General features: G+C 38.0%; 2 protein-coding genes and 2 long non-coding RNA genes across 7 annotated transcripts in view; 3 read left to right on the plus strand and 1 right to left on the minus strand.

Annotated features, from left to right (window-relative positions):
* Nucleotides 1–201, plus strand: part of LOC122667689 — a 22,477-nt gene extending 22,276 nt beyond the window's left edge. Inside the window, exon 3 of the long non-coding RNA XR_006333835.1 lies at nucleotides 103–201. This is a non-coding gene — a long non-coding RNA (uncharacterized LOC122667689). The remainder of the gene's footprint in view (nucleotides 1–102) is intronic.
* The window catches only part of LOC122667690, an 18,272-nt gene extending 592 nt beyond the window's left edge, over nucleotides 1–17,680 (minus strand). Inside the window, exons 1-2 of the long non-coding RNA XR_006333836.1 lie at nucleotides 17,669–17,680; nucleotides 15,877–15,879 (exon numbers count right to left, since the gene is read on the minus strand). This is a non-coding gene — a long non-coding RNA (uncharacterized LOC122667690). The remainder of the gene's footprint in view (nucleotides 1–15,876; nucleotides 15,880–17,668) is intronic.
* LOC122667687 (survival of motor neuron-related-splicing factor 30-like) lies at nucleotides 1,397–9,657 on the plus strand. Of its 3 annotated transcripts, XM_043864068.1 has the most exons (9): nucleotides 1,495–1,566; nucleotides 2,634–2,702; nucleotides 2,927–3,002; nucleotides 3,306–3,437; nucleotides 3,723–3,805; nucleotides 3,911–3,986; nucleotides 8,241–8,426; nucleotides 8,990–9,118; nucleotides 9,351–9,657. In XM_043864068.1, exons 3-9 carry the CDS (start codon nucleotides 2,949–2,951, stop codon nucleotides 9,510–9,512), a joined length of 822 nt encoding a protein of 273 aa, XP_043720003.1. In that variant the 5' UTR covers nucleotides 1,495–1,566; nucleotides 2,634–2,702; nucleotides 2,927–2,948; the 3' UTR covers nucleotides 9,513–9,657. The 3 variants fall into 3 exon arrangements, with proteins under 3 accessions (XP_043720002.1, XP_043720003.1, XP_043720005.1); XM_043864067.1 differs by lacking the exon at nucleotides 2,927–3,002 and having other exon boundaries at nucleotides 1,397–1,566; XM_043864070.1 differs by lacking the exon at nucleotides 1,495–1,566 and having other exon boundaries at nucleotides 2,636–2,702; nucleotides 2,904–3,002.
* Nucleotides 16,064–19,176, plus strand: part of LOC122667686 (vacuolar protein sorting-associated protein 9A-like) — a 14,704-nt gene continuing 11,591 nt past the window's right edge. The window contains exon 1 of one of the 2 annotated variants that reach the window (XM_043864065.1): nucleotides 16,064–16,369. In XM_043864065.1, the coding sequence (XP_043720000.1) occupies nucleotides 16,281–16,369 (89 nt within the window). In that variant the 5' untranslated portion in view covers nucleotides 16,064–16,280. Of the gene's footprint in view, nucleotides 16,370–16,738; nucleotides 16,754–19,176 lie in introns of those variants that run through there. The other variant, XM_043864066.1, reaches the window with a different exon arrangement.

Here is a 19,176-nt window from a genome sequence, read left to right on the forward strand (position 1 = left end):
GATGACTGCCCACTTCGATTCCCCAAGAACTCGAAATCCAATTAGTCTCGCTTAATGTCTGTGTTCGAATTCATCTACAGAAGAAAAGAAGGAAAGGGTAAGAACAGAATTTGGAAACCAGGGAACTTGAAAATGCAGAATTACGTACATAGAAGGCAGTGACGGTGGCGACAGAGTCACCAGGAATGAGTTTGATCTTCATGCTGACACACCCAAACAAGTATTGGTTCTTGGAGACAAATCCACAACCTGAAAATTTACCAAATTTAAATGAATCAAATCTCCAATTTCCAATCTATACGTAGAAAGAGTAGTTTCAGAGACTTAAAAACCTGAAGTTTCGTCAAGGACCAGTTGGATGGCCAAGTCTCCATTGATTTGTCTGATATGGGAATCAGACCAAGTGACACAGAAGGTATGTGCTATGATGGTAGTGGTGCTGGCGCTGGTGCTATGAAGGTGGTGCTGGCTGAAGAAGACGAAGAAGAAGAGGATCGGCGGTGGTGTTCCTCGTTTTAATGTTGCAGGTGTGAGGAAGAAGAAGAAAGACAGAAACTAAAAAATGGGTTTTGATTTTGGGGGACAAAAGATTAAAAAGGGGTTTTGATTTGGAGTGAAAAACGATGAAGGGTAAAAGGGGTTTTGGGATTGATGAGGGTAAAATGAAATTAAATTAAAATAAGGGTAATCTGGGATTTTATAAAAATTGGACATGCCACATCATCTTATAATGGCGTTTTTTATTCGTTAGGGTACGATTGATATAATCTTTAAAAAGTAGAAGAGGGTATTATTATTTTTCAAAACTTAAGTATTGGGTTGATATTAAGAAAACTTAGAGGGGAGAGGATGATATTTTCCCAAAAAGTTTAAAAAATATTTTTTGGAATTGTTGTGTGGTTTGTGGGAGTACATTTTCATCAAAAATAAAAAAAAACCTCAAGGAGTTACCCCAGTTGGCTTGGAGGGGACATGAGACTCCGTCTCAGGAAGTGTTGCATAATTTCTTGAGGCCACCCGCCTGAGGTTCGGTAGGGGCCAGAAGCTCCCGGTTCGTGCATGGGACGGGGTCATGTACGAGCCCCGGGGGATTTAGTCGGCCTAAAGTTGGATACCCTTCCTGTCTCCAAAAAAAAAAAAACAAAACGAAAAAGACTATCCTCTGCACAAATGACAAATCGTTCATCAGAATTTTCTACTGGAAATCCGGCTCAAGGTGATTTTTCACAATGTGACGAAATTTTGTGGGTTATATAACGAAGGGAACAAAACATAAAAGGGTTTCTATACAAATTCATGAAAACACGAGGGTTTTACGTATTTATTGCGATAACGAGAGAAAAATAGACTCTCGAACCTCGCTTCGAGAAATCGAGGAATAGAATTATCTTCTCCGTTTATCTTCTTAATCTTCTCTGTGCGACTCTAGTTTTGTCGACTCCAAAATTCTATCAAAAGGGAACTTTTGTTTTTAAAAGAAAAGGCAAGAAGATGCAAGGAAGCGAAGAGCTTAGTATTAATGAACTTGCTTCTAATCTTTCAACCTATAAGGAACAGCTTCAGCAGGTATCATTTCTTTAAAAAGAAATTTTCCCGTTTCCTTTCCGATTAGGCTCTCATTTCCCACTATTTTTTTTTTCTATGAATTATTTTGTTTTGATCTTCTATGAATTTGGTTCTTCCATTCGCTGAGGTTTATTTGTTCTAACCTGAACTAGGGTTCATCACTGAATTTTTTATTATAACTCTTTTTTTTAAGTTGAATTAATGGTGGAACTAGAGTTTCGGGTCAATTAATTGATTATTTATATGGCTTTTGTGGCATGTTCAGAATGAATGCTTAAGATTGGGATTCTATATGTTTCCGGTTATAAATATCTTTGGTTAGGCTTTTTGGGAATTGGGAGTACGTTGATTGCATCTTTCATTGTTTTTACCTCTTTCTGTAACATCATTGGAAGTCAAGTGAACTTCAAAACAAACTGTATTTTGGGTCTATCTGTTTATCTCTCAAGTGACACTGAAATAATTCTGCTGGACTAGGAAAGTAACTCTATCCACTTTTTGTTTGCGCCGAGTAAAATTAGAACTATTGAAGGTTATAGCTTACAGTGTTTTCATCGAGTTTGAGCACCTCAGTTGATGCATTATCGACGAATTTGTTTAAACTTATATATATTACTTTGATGATTGTTTGAATTGCAACATAAGGTCACAGTTCTATAATTCCAGCTCACCCAGAAAGAGTGCACAAAGGGGAAACAAGCATTGCTTTATCCATTGTTATCCCGTGGAGTCACATGACAGCCCCACTTCAGCATTTCAAGAATACAGTCACAGTTACATTGTTTACATGTTAGCATTTAATGGATTTTATCCCTTTAACTAGGCTATAAGTTTAAAAAATGTAAAGAAGATAAACTAGTGTGCTTTTTGTGTGGAAGTTCTGAACAACGAGCAACGACGCACACCTTTTATGGTAGGCATTATGTAGTTTTTTTCTTGTGCTATTGTAGAATTTGATTGATGCTTCCATGCTTATTAAGCATTTTACCATTTTTTTACATATTTTGTGTAGAATCCCTGCTTGAACTTTCCCCCTGTATAACGTCCTATAACCTTATCTTTATCAGGTCAGAAAACTTTTGGCTGATGACCCTGGAAACTCTGAGTATGCAGACATGGAAAAAGAACTTCAAGAAGTGAGCTAATCTATGAACCCCTTTTTCCATTTCATTAAGCTATCTGTTGGTTTCTCTTGGATATATGTTAAAGGTTATTGAGGTTTTGAATTGTAGACATTTATGGAATGTTCTTGTGCATAGAAAGATTGTTTAGCCTGTAGTATATTCAATAATTTCATGTTCGGAATGCCCTTTTCTTTTATATTTTCTTTTTTCAAGGAATCATTATGTTGTTCGAGCAGGCCAGCATGATTTGACTGCGTAATGACTGGAGAATTCTCGTGGAAGTTTTTGTTTTTATTTTTGTTTCTTGAAAAGGTGAGGAAGATGTTTATGTTAAAACATAGTTCATGCATTCCTCTGAAGGGAGCTATATTGGGATTTAAAATTTTGACAGATAAAATAACTGTATGTGAGAGATGCCCATCACTAGTATCTTGGTTCCTGTGCAGGTGTATTTTCCTCGATGGCCTGCTTGCTTGCCTCTCACCTCATTTCAGATGTTCATGATGAGATTCTAAGTTGGAAATTCCAAAAAAAAATTGGGTCTTTTCCGATGCAAACTGATTGATTTGTTTTGGGGTTGTTTTGCTTACTTGAGTGAGACATCTTTGGATGCAGGTGATTGCGCTTACAGAGGAGCTCTTTGCAACAGCAAATCAAAATGATATTTCTGGATCAGAAATTGGGAGTGATGACACTAATGTACCTCCACATGGTCAGCAGTCTGCAGGGACTTCTGGTTATGATATGGTAATTATTTTTTCAATTTAGTATATCGTACTATCCTTCCGTGCTCTCTCTCTCTCTCTCTCTCTCTCTGTGGAGTGGCTCCATTGCAAATTAGGCAGAACTGTGATTGTACGAAAGCAGAGGAAAATATGACCATACTTGTGGAGATAAGATGTGCATTCTGAAGATGGAATTGGAAAAAAAATAAAAAAATTTAAATCTAGATGCGAAAGTTGATATTTTATAGTTATTTTGATTGTATTACTTTTATACGTTTATATTTGCTTATATTGTGCTTCTGTTTAGGCATCAAACAACATCTCAGAGCCGTTTGACAAACTTCCTGTTGGCACGAAAGTTCAAGCTGTTTGGAGTGAAGATGGGGAATGGTATGTGTAGTACAAAAAAATCTAATTTGTAACTTTTCTGTTTTTCTTACCTTTCATTTGTTTTACCAGTTGCCCTTGTATGTGTTTGATTAGTTGAATGTCCAGGTACGATGCAACGATTGAAGCTCATTCTCCAAATGGGTACTATGTTTCTTATGATGAGTGGGGAAATAGAGAAGAGGTATGATTTTTATGGCCATGCTCTTGAATGTTAGATATTGGAGTACTTAATCTAGTTTCCTTGTTTGAATTTTCTCCTCCCCCCCAGTTGTCAATGACTGAAGAGTGACATGTATAGCTGGATACATATGTACATTAAAGTAACTGCTGAACCCAGAATGGAAGTTTACAAAATTAGTATAAACAAAGAAAACTAAATTTAGAAAGACAGAAGTGTGTAAGAGAATATTTGAATCTTCCGAGGTAAAGTGTAACTTGAAGATCTAAGACACTGAACATTTCCCACTAACACTTCTACAGTTCTACATACAAGCTACCCTGGTGACAATCCTCATATGTTCAGAAAGCAAAACCTGTAATACTTGTATTACATCAAGTGTTTCATCCACAATGTTCTGATATGAAGTCTGGGTGGAAGATGGGAGTTACAAAGTATTTCAACGCTGCTATAAATGCTGGAGCATATTGCAAAAAGTCAGATCTGGTAAGAATTCAATGTAAACATTGTTACAATAGTCAGCTCATTGGCTGAATGCATAGTTTAAGTACTTAATATGTCAGTGCAGTTCCTGGTAAGTCCAAATTTTATTGAAGCAGCAAGGACTTCTCGTGAAGCATCAGCCAAAAAGAACAGTATATGCCAAGAGGGTATTTGTTTCCAGATGTATCTCAGCACACCCTCATCCCAATGATTAGTCCACTAAGATGTTACTTTTTTTTTTTAAAGTTAGTTTTCCTATTCAGTTACAGTAGCCTCTTCTTCCCTAGAAACTTGGGTGCAACTCTAGCATCGACTATGACAAGACAGAGTTTGACTTAGATGATTTGGTCATGGGCAAAAACGATTACCAATGGAGAGTGACTTGGTGCAAGTTGAAAGCTTTTGAAGTACAAAGGGGAAGGCTAGAAGGATTTTGCTTGAAGTAAAAAGAAAAGAATAGAAGGGGCACCATGAACAGGAATTGTTGTCTTCCAAATCCAGGTAGCTGACTAGGTCATGAGGCTAATTGGATATGAGTTGAGATCAATACACAAAAAGCTTTATTTTAAAGTTCATCTGAATGAGTTAATTAATAAAATCCAGGAACTGCTGGAGAGCAAAGATCCATGTGGCCGACCCCATTTAGTTGGACTATGATGCTGTAATGCCGCTGTTGTTTTAAACTCAAATTTTGAGGCCTGGAGCAGAATGTTGGGCAGTTAAGAAGCGGTACGTAGCTAGGAAGTTTGTGTTGATGTTGTGTGCCCCTTCCATTTACTTCATATTAATTTTCTGTCTCTACTAGGATCCATGTAGCCAACTCCATTTAGTTGGGATAAGACTGAGTAGTTGTTATTGTTGTTGTACTAAAGAAGCAAAGGGAGGAAATTAGTGTGTCAATTTGCAAAGGTGAAAGAATCCTAATGATGCAGAAGCGCCATCCAAGATGACAACATATGCCTCAACATAGGTGACTAAGGTGAGCATTAGTCAGTTGCCAAATAGGGTTCCTTGATATTCTATCCAGCAAGAAAAAGCAAAGATCCATCAGTCGAAGCATCACTAATTAGTTATCAGTTATTATTAATTATTAAAGTTGCTGGGGGCGGGCCCAGCAGGATTTAAACATGGGCCATAGCTTATCACCGAATGTTACTAATTAAGCCCATTAATATTAATTGGTCTTAAGTTATACAATTCTGTTCTATATCTTATATGAAATAGGAGATTGAACAGGTTTTCTACTTGTACTAAACGTCTTCCCTTTGCTCATATATATGGTATGTAGGGAGTTCACTGAATAGGAGATTTTGGTTCCTCTCTAGTCTCTTCTCTTAGCTTTGACCTTTTCTGTTGCTATGGTGATATCAATTTTTAGGTTTTTCTCTAACTTTATCTTCTGAGATTTTCAACCTGGATGATAGTTGGGTCCAATTTCGAGCACTATAAATTCTACCAATTCAGCTTTGCATGAGTTTAAATTTTGAGGGCTGAAGCCCCAGTCAAACACGACTGCTGAAGGCACTAAAAGCTTGTTAGTTGGTTGAAGTTTTGATTTTGCTTTAAATTCAATCTCTCTCACTGCTCTGCGCAAAAGGCACCATACTGAATTTTCCCAATATCTTTCCCGAGGGCCTTTTGAATTTACTATCAGTTTTTAGGAGGGTCTTGGGTTAAGAACAATCTCCCAATTTTGGTTTGAAACTTGCAATTGAAGCAATACAGAGTGTATTACAAAATTTTGGTTGAATGCCAGACTGGATTGTGTTTCCTTTTGTTTAATTTGCTTGAATCGCATTGAATAATTAGGTAGGCTGCTAAAATATGGAACACAAGATAAGGTTTAGATTAACAGAACAAGGATTGCTGGGATTTGATTATGTACAGGAGAAGAGATAAAGCAAACAGAATTTAGAACGAGAAATTTCAATTAAAAAATAGTGATCAGAACTGACTAGCTAGAAGTACATTGTAATATTCCTCCAGATCTAGTAGAAAGGGGGGAAGAAAAACTAAAAACTAGAAGAAAAAAGATCGCAGAGAGAGAGAAGCAGAATAATTAGATAAGAATCAAGATTGCAGCAAGATAAGAGAGAGAGGTCTTTGACTTCACTTGGCCACACACAAGTTACACACCTCCCTTAAAACAAACACTTTATTTCGTTCAATCCCAATAACCATAGGAGGTAAACTGCATATTTATTAAGACTAAAATAGAAAATACCAAGTGATGCGTACTTTTATCCTACGAATAAAAATTCCTTCGTCACTTTGTCAAAACATAAAAGAAACACTTCAAGCCTTCAAGGGGGTAGCTCAGCTGGTAAGGACCAACACCTCACAATGAAGAGGTGTCATGAGTTCAACTCTCCTTGGGGCTTATCTATGAAAAAATTTCCTACTTGAACTAAATCTCTTATAATGGATTCTTTTAGACAAGTAAACTAGATTAATGAGCTATTCTATGGGACCCACATAACTTATTCTTTAGTGACACTCTTTAATAGACTCAAATGACTAAACTGCACTTACGACTTAAGACATTTAATAAAATTTGCGCTCCCTCTTGGACCCAATATATGGGGCTTTATAATGTAGGCCAATATAGGAGAAACCTTGTAAAATAAAATCCCAGCCCACACAATATTCAAACCGGCAATTATTATTACATGAATTGTATCACATACCTTTCCCAGGGGCATCATACTCAAAACTTGAAATGTTTTCAATTCTCATAAGAATGCGCCAACCTGGTCAAGGCGACCAGATGGAAGGAAACAAGGAAAAAGTGTAGGGGAAAACAAGGCAAAGGGTGTGGAATTTTGGTGTTTTTTTTTTTTTTTTTTTTTTTGGGTGGGGTGGGGGGGGGGGGGGAGGGGGAAAGGGGATTTGTAGGGGGGAAGTGGAAAAAAAGGAAGAAGAAAGAGAAGCGAGCAGCAGCACTACCATCACCATCAGCACAGCTGCAGCAGAGGGAGAGGGAGAAGAATGAAGGAGATGACGGAAGAGGGGGCGGAGGAGGTGGAGGTAGAAGAAGCAGCCGCAGCAGGGGGGTGGGGGAAGAAGAATATAAGGAAGAGGACCAGAGAAGAAGAAAAAGGTTCGAAACTACGTTACCTACCTGGTCACTATCACAGTCTCACTGCTGCAAGTAAATGCTGGAGCATCTCGTCCCAACTCCCAAATATCGACAAATGGAAGTCTCTTTGGCTTTTTCAGTTGCAGTCTTAGGGATGATATCTTGTATTACTATTCTGTCCATGAATTTTGCTTCATTTCTGCGTTAATCTATTTTTATTGTAACATACAAATGCCCACTTTCCGGCTTCCGCAAAATATTTGTCATCGATACCCTCTCCTTAGTAAAATAAAGTGCCCATGCAAATGACGCCTAAGCTTCCTAGCAGATTCCTAGCGCCTATACTCGCCTAGTTGCCATGATAATTATGGTTGAAATCACACACCTTATGGTGGTGCTTTTATTATTTTTAACTTTTCTGGCTGGGCAGGCTGCCATATGGTAATATACCCACTGCTTCGATCTTGTCTAGGATGATCATATTACTCGTGTTTGTGTGGGATGTTCCATTGAATCTCTCTTTATGTTCTGTGTGTGGGTTTTCCATTGAATCTGATTTCTTGCCCTTAATGTACTAGCTGGGTAGACTTAAATAATGTTCAACACTCGTATGTGTTTATTTAATGTCTTGTGTCTTTATTTTTTTATTTGAACTGTCACAAGCATGATTTTTTGTTCGTGGTTATGGTTTCCAGGTGGATCCTGGCAATATAAGGCCAATTCAAGAAGGAGAGTTCAATGCTTTGGTGGAAGCTGAGAGAGTAGCTGAAGCTACAAAACAGGCTATCAAACGAAAGATTGCACAAGCTGCCACTACTGACTTCCAATCACGAACTTTACCAGCAAAGCTCCGTATAGATCCTGATGATCCTGAAGATGTGGTGAGTAGCATCACAGCATTAATACATAGGCAATTTTCTTGTCTTTTGGGGTGGGACACAGTTCATTTTCTTTAAATAACTGCATAATGTAGTCGGTAGTTTACAATTATCCCACCCGGGTAGCCTGTGGATTGGGTTGCTTCCTTGGGAAATGGTGTGTTCAAAGCAAACTTGTCACACTTCTGGAACTGATCTAAGGAAATTTTGGAAGAAATTTGCTGGTCCTAAATTATGTGTTTCCATTTTTCACGGTTGGATTTATGATCTCAGATAATGTGAAGCTTAGCGAGCCATTTCATGGGTTTGATAAACTGTAGCGTGTTTGTTTCTTCAGGGGAAAGGGATATGTGGCTCCTTGATCACCCCACCGAATTGCTTACCATTATCATCTCCCCCCCCCCTCTCATTTGATTACCTGTGATACACTTAAAAGTTCTACCAATTTAAAATAAGTTTAAGCAAAAACGAGTCACCCTCCTCAAATTATATATATGAGCAATTGATTTTCTTTTTTGGTATTAGGAGAGTATGATAGTGTCCTTAACTAACTGTTACATTTACAGAAAGCTGCTAAGAAAAAGAAGATACATGCTTTCAAGTCGAAGGTCAGGCTTGAGCAACTGGAAGTCACACAAAATAAGCGACAGAATGCATGGCAGCAGTTCCAGACAACCAAAGGCCATACTAAGAAGGTAGTTTCAAAAGCTATGATTAGATGTGCTAATATATCATATGGTTCTGTATATCATCTACCTTTGCATAGATCACGATGAAAATGATTGGTTTTTATATGAAAGCCAGAGATTATTTCCGCACTCTAAATTTCTTGACTTGCTTGACCAAGATGTAAGTTGATTCTTTTTCCAATTGAGTAATATGTTTCTGATTGCTATTCATTTTTTATATGTTAAATCGCTTTTCTAGACTGGGTTCTTCTCGGGGCGCAAGCGTGAGAGCATCTTCAAGTCTCCAGATGACCCAAAAGGGAAGGTTGGTGTGACTGGCAGTGGAAAGGGATTGACGGATTTCCAGAAGAGGGAAAAGCATTTGTATCTCAAGGGTGGAACTGTTGAATCAGAAGAGTAGACGGCTTCAGTAATCCGTATCTGTCCATTACATTTTGTGATTGCGTAATCATTTCCTTCAAATTTCCATATGATGGTAGTAGAAAATTGTCTTCAGGAAACAGAGGATGAATCACTTGGGGCCTGGAAACTGACCTTTTGTTAAACAGTGCTGGTGTAGTTCATGGTCATGTTTATATGGTCTTAGTTGTAGCTTTAAACTTTTATACAGATGACTTTCGACACTCTTAGTTTGGTGCTCCTTTGGTTCGTTGGAGAGAGAAATAGTGATAGTGCAAATCGCATTAATGTCGTGAGTTCTTTATCTGCCATCTTTAACGAAACCAGTTGTCTCCAAACTTAAAACCCCCTCTCCCACCTGAGTCTGCAGTCTGCACTTATGCTAACTAAATGGATTGAGAACCAAAAATCACAACAACAAAAAAAATTTTTAACTTCACTGTTTTTCACTTTTATTCTTTCAGATTGGTGTAGGAGCTTCAAATTCAGTTATGCAAAACTTGTTCTGATTATATTGAATGTTGGCAGTACATGGTGAGATGGTAGAGGCTTCTGAATGAAACACTTCATGTGTCAGCCAGCATATATCCTTGGAAGTGATCACTCTCAATGATACTTTTGCATTGCAGTAATTGATGGTGTGATCTATTTCTTTCTAAATGATGGATAATTAATATGATATAATTGGTTGTTATTATCTATTACATTTAGTTTTTCTGGTGGAAAATATGGAGTAGAGAAGCATAGAATTGTGAGTCCCAACAACCATAATTTAGAGGAATAAAGTTCAAGCAAATGTGATTTTAGGAGGTTCACTTTCACCTTCCATTAGGGCTGTACAGTGTACACACGGAATAATGGCCTTGCCCTGGCCTAAATGGAACTGTAATACATTTAAGTAGTCCCCCCAAACTATATATTAAATTAAAATCTTTTATTGTAGCACTATGCCTCTACAGCTACAGGGGGTGATAATGTTTTTTGATTTTTGTGTTGAAGCATTTACATATTGAGAAGGATTTGTAAGGGTCATATTGCCATGCATCTTTGGCTGTCCATGTCCTAATGTGTACCTTCTTGGTAGTCTTAGATTTTCATTTTATGAGCTGGATTATCCTTATTTAGTCTAAAACTTGGAAAAGTGAATGATGTCATGGGGTAAGGAAGGGAATAGAGGGGGTGGAAATGACCACCCTACCCCCTACCTGAACACACTGCTCAAGTGGAGTCTACCTCCTTCTATTAGATGGAATTGAAAAAATTGACAGACAGACAAATTGAGATGATAATTTCTCGATAAGAAAGTGGAGCCGCAAGTTCCAATAGAGTCATGGGACCCACATGATTAGAATAGGTCAGAGAATATTAGTGTGGGTGTTTATTATGTAAAGGATATATTGGAATCTGTACGACGGGTGGTGCATGCTTTCTTTTCCGTAAGTGTAATTATTATATGAGTAAATTACTCCCCCCTCCCCTTGATTATGTTCTAATGACAAACCCCTCCCTTAGGTTTTGAGTAATGATTCTCCGCTCCCCTGCATTCCCAAGATTCTGTCAACCGTATCTATTCCGTTAAAAAGGGCTGTTAAGTGTTTAAAAAGATTATATTGCCCTCTAACCCAATTCTTCGTCCTCCTCGTCCTTCAACTCAAATCGTATAGAATTGAATTGAATACCGCTAGTACAAACTGCAACGCATCTAGCTATTGCGATTTTAATCCTTCACAAGAAGAGATTCCAGGCCGCTTCTCATCCAATGATGCTTCGAGTTTACTGGGTCACGAATTTCGCCATTGTTTGCTTGTTCTCTGTTTCAGCTATCATTCGCCTGAGCTCTGTTCAATGGAAACAGGAACCAGAGTTAAAGAACGGACGATGTGTTCTTCATTGTTTATTACCGTTCTCAACGCGTGGTACACAAGGAGCACACGTCTCACATATATTCCTTTCTATTCTTTATGTAAGTGGATCTGTTTTTATATCTTTCTTTCCACTTTCTTATGTAAATGGATCTGTTGTTTTATGTTTCTTTCCACTCCTTCATGTAAGTGGAGCTTTCTTTATTCTCATCCCAACATTAATAGGATTGAACCCTGTAACCTGTATATATATATATATATATATATATTCTATTCATTGAATAACGGAGACACATAGGAAATATTCAGAAGTTTGATTATTGTTAATATCCCTGTATCTGTTTTTCTTCTCCTTGTCGCCATTAGAGGCTCAACAGGGATTACGACGACAGGAGAAACGAATTTCTGAGTTGGAACCAGATGAAAAATTGAGAGAGCCGTCTTCATTGAGCGACCCGAATGTTAGCCTCTACGCTTCAGCTTCTTCGCTGTCTAGAGCGGTATGGTTTTGGATGAATCCCATGTTGAGTAAAGGTTACAGATCTCCTCTGAAATCGATGATGTGTTATCGCTTACCCCTCAACATAGGAAGACAATTTTGTTTCTAATGCTGAAGTCGCACCTAATCTGAAGAAGATATAGACAAAGGTCCTATCTGTTCCCTCTTCGTCAAACAAAACCTCAAAAAAAGACAGAATTTTTGAAACCCTATCTCACTCTCTGGCTGTCTCAGCAAAGCAGCTTCTACTTCTGAAATTGTAACTTGATCGTCCTGTTTGCCTCTTGACCATCGCCATTACCGTCACTCTAGGGTCCCATTTTACCTCTGATCGAAGCCGAAGCTTCGATTTTCCACTACTACATTCAATTGGAATTTTCTCTCTTCTTCACATATCTCTCTCTCTCTCTCTCTCTCCCCCTTTTTTAACCATATACGAGATATGGAAGATGAAGGCAGTGGAGGGTTTCGAACCTGATCCGTTCCTTGCATCTATATTGAACTGTGTAATGTGGATCTTCTATTGTCTTACCTTTGTGCATCCCCATACCTTTCTCATCATCACCATCAATGGCGTCAGTCTCATTTTGGACCTCGTGAGGGCGGCGGCGGTGGATACAGCCACAGTGGTGACCGTGGCTACGGAAGTGGTGGTGGGGGTATAATTGAAATATTACAAATATAAGGGTAATTTGGAGTTTAAATGAATATAATTAAAGTGATGTCATCACTTAACAGTTCTTTTTAAATGGAATAGGTACGGTTGATAGAATCTTGGGAATGTAGGGGAGAAGAGAGTTATCACTCAAAACCCAGCGAAGGGGTTTGTCATTAGAGTATAATCGAGGGGAGGGGGGAGTTATGGGAAGCAATTTTCTGTACAGGAGTGTGGCCTACGCCATCACTCCCATGTGTCTATCTCTCTCCTTCTTAAAACAAGAGGTTAGAGGTGTCTTTTCATATGAAGAGGAGAGAGATAGACTCATGGAAGTGTTAACGTAGGCCACACTCCCGCACAAATAACTTTTTCCCTATAAAGATCTTATCTTAAGAATTACAATTGTCACCAATACAAAAAAAAATTATTACAGTCGTCACCATTGCAAAAAATTGTAACAAAGTGGAGTCATAAGTTCCGATTATCTAAATCCATTGTACTTATACCAGGGGAAAAAAAAAATAAAATTCCCCATGACCCTAGTGCATTATCGCTCTCAGATGATTTTTTTTTTAATTTTTTGTTTTCTTTCTTACCTTGACCATATGAACCTTTGTGAATAATAATACCCTTTTCAGCACCACCATTGGTGTGGCATAGAGACTCCTGAATACCAATTATCAAATATTCCACTTGCGTTCTATCAAAAGAAAGAAAAAAAAAACTACTAGTGGATTAGAATTTTTATGTCGCGCATATATTGTATCCCAGCATCACGGTTTTCTTTTTTTAATTAAAAAAAAACGATGTGGAGGGCTGACTTGGCCATTCCAAACCATTGAATATATATATATATATATATATCGGCACCCCTATATAATGTGTGGGTCGGTACACATCGTACACAAGTTATGCTGACCTTCCTATTGTCCTCATGTCCATTCTAAAACAACCTTTTCTATGGATCCAGATCGTCTACGGCGCAGCTACTCGTCTTGCCTGTGCTGTACAAACACAGGGCCACGTGGAAAGATTGCCTTACCCCCACTCAGGCAAGACGCTCAGGCAACCCTTGTCCCTTGTGATGATGCATACTATGAAAATTTTCCTTCTTCATCCTATGTAATTATTTGTAAAGGTTGAGCTTCAGTAGTTGTTAGGATAAGGTTTTTGTGAGTGTCCCTCTAAATTTTGTATGTACCGCACAAGAGTTGGAGACGAGAAATTCTCAAAGGATTGCAAAAAGCACAAGAATTAGGGATCACTACCATCACCATCTACACTAACAACTAAATCTTAATAAATATGATTGAAGGAGATATGGAACAATGACCTTGGAAAATTTTTACCCTTGTACTGGATATTAAATCTATTCTAAAGTCTAAACAACTATGATTTTGTATGTTTTATTAAACAATCTCGTTCTTATATTTCGGTTACTCATGATCTAGCCATTAGAGCTAGATCAGGGATAATTAAGTTGCATGTTGATGACGATGTTTTTTATGTTTGTCTTACCTCAATTTAATCTTTTATCCATAAAAAATATATAGAAATATAAATGTATCGGTTTCGGGGACTGTCCTTTTATTTTTAATGATGTCAGTCAGTTTCAATCCCTCACCAGGTGACCAAATAAGAGCTATTCCACCGATATGGGATGGACCAAGTATCAGTATCAGCCTCAGCCGACATCTGATATTTAATTCCATGGTCGTGTAAGTTGTAACCAAAGTTGGTGAAAAAAATTAAAATTTTAACAAAATCTTGTTGTAACCATGGTTGGTACGAAAAAACTCAAAAACTTTATTTTTTTGCCTTTTTAGTATAACACATTTTATTAATGCAAGCAAATTATGTCATTTCACATGCCTACTAAAAAAATGCGCACATGTTTATAAAATTATGCATATTTTTATAATCACACAATGACAATTCACTTTCGAAAAAATAAAATCCTATTGTTGCACGTATGTACTTGAAAAAAACGTGCAAAACAATATCAATGGTTAACAATGACACAATGGCAAATCACTATCAAATTATTTTGAAAATTCTTTTCTATTCCTTTCTTAAAGAACTTTTAGGTATACCATAGGGGGCAATAACAAAATAAAATTTCAACTTCTCAATTCACCATTTTAATTACCACAAAATGGGATCTGGATGAACTCCACTTGCTAGAACATCATAACTCTTCACGTATGGTTTCTTGATGACAAGTGTGGCCTTTCTTCCACAAATATCCTTCTTAATACTCTAAATGACAACATAGATGGGTATTTATCAAAGCAATTGATCACATGCCAGTCACGTGATAGCATGTGATATGCATAAAACCAACTTGCCTATGGATGATCGACACATGACTAGGCCAAAGCAGGTAAAGCACAGTTGCCATCATGATACCTGATACCTCGACATCCTCATTGTCATAAAAGGAGGATTCTCCACTACCGCCACTATCCATCCTATACATAGGAGGACATTGTACGAGATACAGGGATCAGTTCATCATTAACTACCAATCATTCTCATTCACTCACCTTAACTGCTCGTTCAGTTCCCAACTCAAATATTACTGTTGCTCAGAATTTTGACTTAAATATCAGAGAATCCTCCTCCGAGACCGCTCTGACCTCCTTTGCTGCTCAATTCTTTGGTCTTTGGTGTGCAGGTCTCCTCTCACGTGTGACAGTTCAAATTCAAGCGGCAACAACATATAAACCCTCCCCCAACTGATCCAGGTTAAAAAAAAGTGCACCTAATTCTACAATATACATGGGGATGATGAGCATCTAGCTTCATGGGAATGTCGATAGCTCAACACTCCTGCCCTACCCCTTTGAAATAATTGTCATAATATCAACAAATTTCATTCGTTTAACTAATTGAGGAAGAATTTGCAAATCGATAAAACTCAATAGTCGAATTGCTTCTTTGGTCGTATCTTGCTGGTGAAGAACAAAACACGCCTGTATCAGAAGTGGAGATGATAGCTGGACTTGTAGGCTGAGGTCCAACAGAAGAACCAAGTAATTGCAGGCATCTCCAGTGCGACAATGCCCTTATAATCTCGTGCATTGGAACCCATGGTTATGAACCCGAATCCGTTAGTTTGGAACATTTTCTTTTCAAAGTGAAATCCCCTAGTATATGAAAGAGTGAAAATATGCTTTCGTTGTTATGGAATAAGAAGCCTTCGTATCTTAATGCATGTAGTAGTATACTAATTGGTAACTGGTAATAAGTATGACAGGGTAGGCCCCTTCTGGTTCCTTATTTGGCTCTTGTGGAGTTATGGGTCTCTGTCTGGTTTTCCGTCAGTGGGTGGGTTGGCGCGAACAAACTAACTGCAACGTCAGAAAAGTGATTATTTTAACTAACTAAAAATTGCGAAACAAGACTGACTGGAGGAAAAAAGAATCGGGTTTTTCTGATGATGATGATGTCCAGAGGCGCTGAGCTCCTCTATTTGTTCTTGGGCGCGTATCGTGGTCTCCTGCGCTCCGCCCGCACGCGCTCGAACCTAACATTCCAAGTTTCCAACCCAGACTTCTATCTCTCATTCTCGTTCTTCTTCACCTCTTCTTTCGTGTTCTAAAGTCTAAACCCTCAATGGGAACTTCATTTCTACTATTTAATTGGAGACTTAGCTTCTCTTGTTCTCCCAATTTGGGACAGAGACAGGGACATATATGGTGGTTGTGGCTCCTGTTCTGGTTTCGGTTTAATTCTAGGGCATGCTAAATGGATTCTTCTCGTTCGCTCACGTTCTATGATTTTCTCGATCGAATGCGTCATCCTGCTTCGCTCGATCTCGTTCGCTCCATAAAAAGGTACTACAATTCTTTCTTTACTCTGAGGTTCTTTTTTCTGCTTTTTCTTTTGAAATTCAATTGCGCTTGAAGCTTGATTATCTCACCTTTCGTTATTTCAGCCTTTTCCTTTTTTTGTTTTTTTTTGTTTTTGTGGTTAAGATATTGTGATTCTTTGCTTTTATGTTCGGTGCGAAGTTGATCTGCTCCAAGTTGTTTATCAATTTTTGGTTTTTGTATCTTTTTAGTGAGTGTCTTATTTCAAATGTTCCATAAAGTTTGGTACTGATCAAATTCAGTCACGTTAACGAACATGATGGGCTATTGACTCCGAATTGATTTTTTTTTTCGGTGGAGTTTACATGATTTTAAATTTTGGAAGGCGTCAATTATGAGGAACTGAAGGTTTGGCAGCATGAGCGTGAAATTTCACTTTAAGTGTCAGGTTCTGGGATCGGGGTGATGATGCATCTGATAGGATTTGATTTGAATGCGTTTTAGGGTTTAATCACAATGTCAGTATTACAGTATAGAAAGGCGAGTTGATTTCTCTTGTTTCTATGTCAATCTGGGTAATAGAAGTTGTTCTGCTCAAGAGTCTTAATATACAAACCATGGTACTCGCAATGGCTTCTGTGATTGCATCAAGACCAAGCAAGCAGAAGTTTATTGGTCCGGTGGAATGCTGACTTAAATATTGTTGAAAAATCAATCAGTACGATTAAAGATCATGGTTTAGGCTCCCTTGGTAGAATCTATAACATAACTGGATTTGGAAGATTAATTATCATTAACTTTATGTTTCCTGATGCTAATTGAATAAATGCTCTTCAGGTTCAGTACTTTACTCCAGATCATATCATAAATGCTCTTAACTCATACTTTTATTTGCCTCAGACCTCACCAGAATTTTCTGGCTTAGCTCTTTCTGCATTCAAGTGTTATTAGCAAGATGACTCTGGAACCATCAATTACCTCCCCTTCAACTTTTTGTACTTGCATGTTCAGCAGCTTTATTTCCGGCTGTAGCAATGATTTGCAGCCTCTGGAAACAGCCTCTTGGCAAAAGCAGGGGTAATGCTGCGTACATTATGACCCTCCCCAGACCCCGCAGTGGGTAAGCCCTTATTTACATGCTCTCTCCTATGAGGACTTCACTTTCAAAGGTTTTTTGTTTAGCATGTAACATGTCACCATCATGGAATGTTATGTGAACTGCATTAACACGAGCTTGGGATTTTATTGTGGGCGTATGCAAATAATTGAAGATAGACTGACTTTACATTTTAAATAAATGAACTCATTCTCACTTTCTATTACCATTCCTGATATATTTCCTTTTTAAATTAAACTTATTATTTTACATGCTATGTGAACAAAATGAAACGATATCATTCTGAAAGACTTCAGTTTAGGTTTTGTTGACAATTTAATGCTGTTTTGGAGAATTCAGTGTGTAAAATGTTAACCTCAGGTGTAGCTCAGTTGGCAAGGGAATGTGCCTATATCGACATGCGTCCTGAGTTCCACTCCCCTTACCCCCTTGGAGCCAGCTTCTATTGTTCTCATAGAATCCGGTGCTGACCTGGTGCGCATGTGTTGGGGTGTATGTGTGTGCCCGGGGGACTAGTCGGGCCAAAGGTCCAGACAGCCTCATTACTAAGTTAACCTCAATAACCTTTTCTAAGGTACATCCTGGAAGGAGCCCTATACAGATTAGGCTGGTTAAATCTCAATTCCAAGATTGGGATGTTTCATTCTGGTGGAGGAACAGATGTAGGAATTCCCCAATGGATGAGCTGGCAAGGGAGAGATCAAGGATTTTAAGGTTCTTTTAGTGATCACTATGTATAGGGCCTTATCTAATTACATTGTTAGCCCTACTTGTGAGGGACCTGTCTTAATAATACAATTATCCTGCAGTTAATGGGCTCGCAAACTTCTAAGAACAGTGACTTAGTTAGCAAAAATTGCCACTGATGACAGTAACCCAGATGGACCAAAATTCAATAAAAAATTACTGAAATGCCTACGTAAAACAAGCTGAAACTTTAGGGTTTAATTCTTATCCCTAGTGATGCAGGAGCAATTCCTTGGAACAGTCCAAAACTGTTGGGGAGTCCAAACGGGGATGAACCAGGTCCAATTGATTGTTGGGTCTAGTAGGATATAGGGACTTAGAGTTATTTTTGTAATTTTTGGATTTTCTTTCTTTCTTTCTTTATTAGAATTAGATAGCATTAGTAGTATTTGCCTATCTGGTTTCAAAGTCTATTTAGAGTTTGGTTTTAAAATTTAATTTCAATTTTAGATTAGGACTAAGATTGTTTCAATTTTAGAATTGGAGTCTTTAATTATTTTCTTTAAATACCAGTGTAATCAAACGATACTCTGATTGCAAAAAGAAATTTGGTTGTGTTTACTGTTACAGTGCGGACAAACTACTCAGCTGGTCGTGTGACCTTTCTTCTTCGTCCTCCTCTCCTCTTTTCTGGTTCTGAACTTCTTCTTTTGTCTCCCTCATCTCACCATATTCTTCTTCTTCTATCTTCTATTTTATTCAGTTCTACTTCTTTTCTTCTTGTTTATTCACTATTTTTGCCTTGTCAGATTGATATTCCGATCTGGGTGGTACTGGCAGCCCCCCAAAGTCTGAAGTCAATTTACCTACCCTTTCACCCTGGTATTTGTTGGGATGTTCACAAATCCTTAGGCGACTCAGGCTGCCAAATCTGAGACTGGAACTCAATCTGGTTTGTGAGATTTAAGCAGACTTTAAGTCTGGTCCTTCTTCCAGTGCCAGATCTGATTTGCAGGTTTATTTCTTT

The sequence above is a fragment of the Telopea speciosissima genome, chromosome 7, assembly GCF_018873765.1.
Source record: "Telopea speciosissima isolate NSW1024214 ecotype Mountain lineage chromosome 7, Tspe_v1, whole genome shotgun sequence".
NCBI classification, from domain to species: Eukaryota; Viridiplantae; Streptophyta; class Magnoliopsida; order Proteales; family Proteaceae; genus Telopea; species Telopea speciosissima.

Bases quoted from the DNA above. Each gene is read 5' to 3' on its own strand.
- LOC122667687 (XM_043864067.1), top strand. From the start codon at position 1,492: ATGCAAGGAAGCGAAGAGCTTAGTATTAATGAACTTGCTTCTAATCTT. The intron at 3,987-8,240 runs GTATGATTTTTA...TATGGTTTCCAG, and splicing joins AGTGGGGAAATAGAGAAGAG to GTGGATCCTGGCAATATAAG. The intron at 8,427-8,989 runs GTGAGTAGCATC...TTACATTTACAG, and splicing joins CTGATGATCCTGAAGATGTG to AAAGCTGCTAAGAAAAAGAA.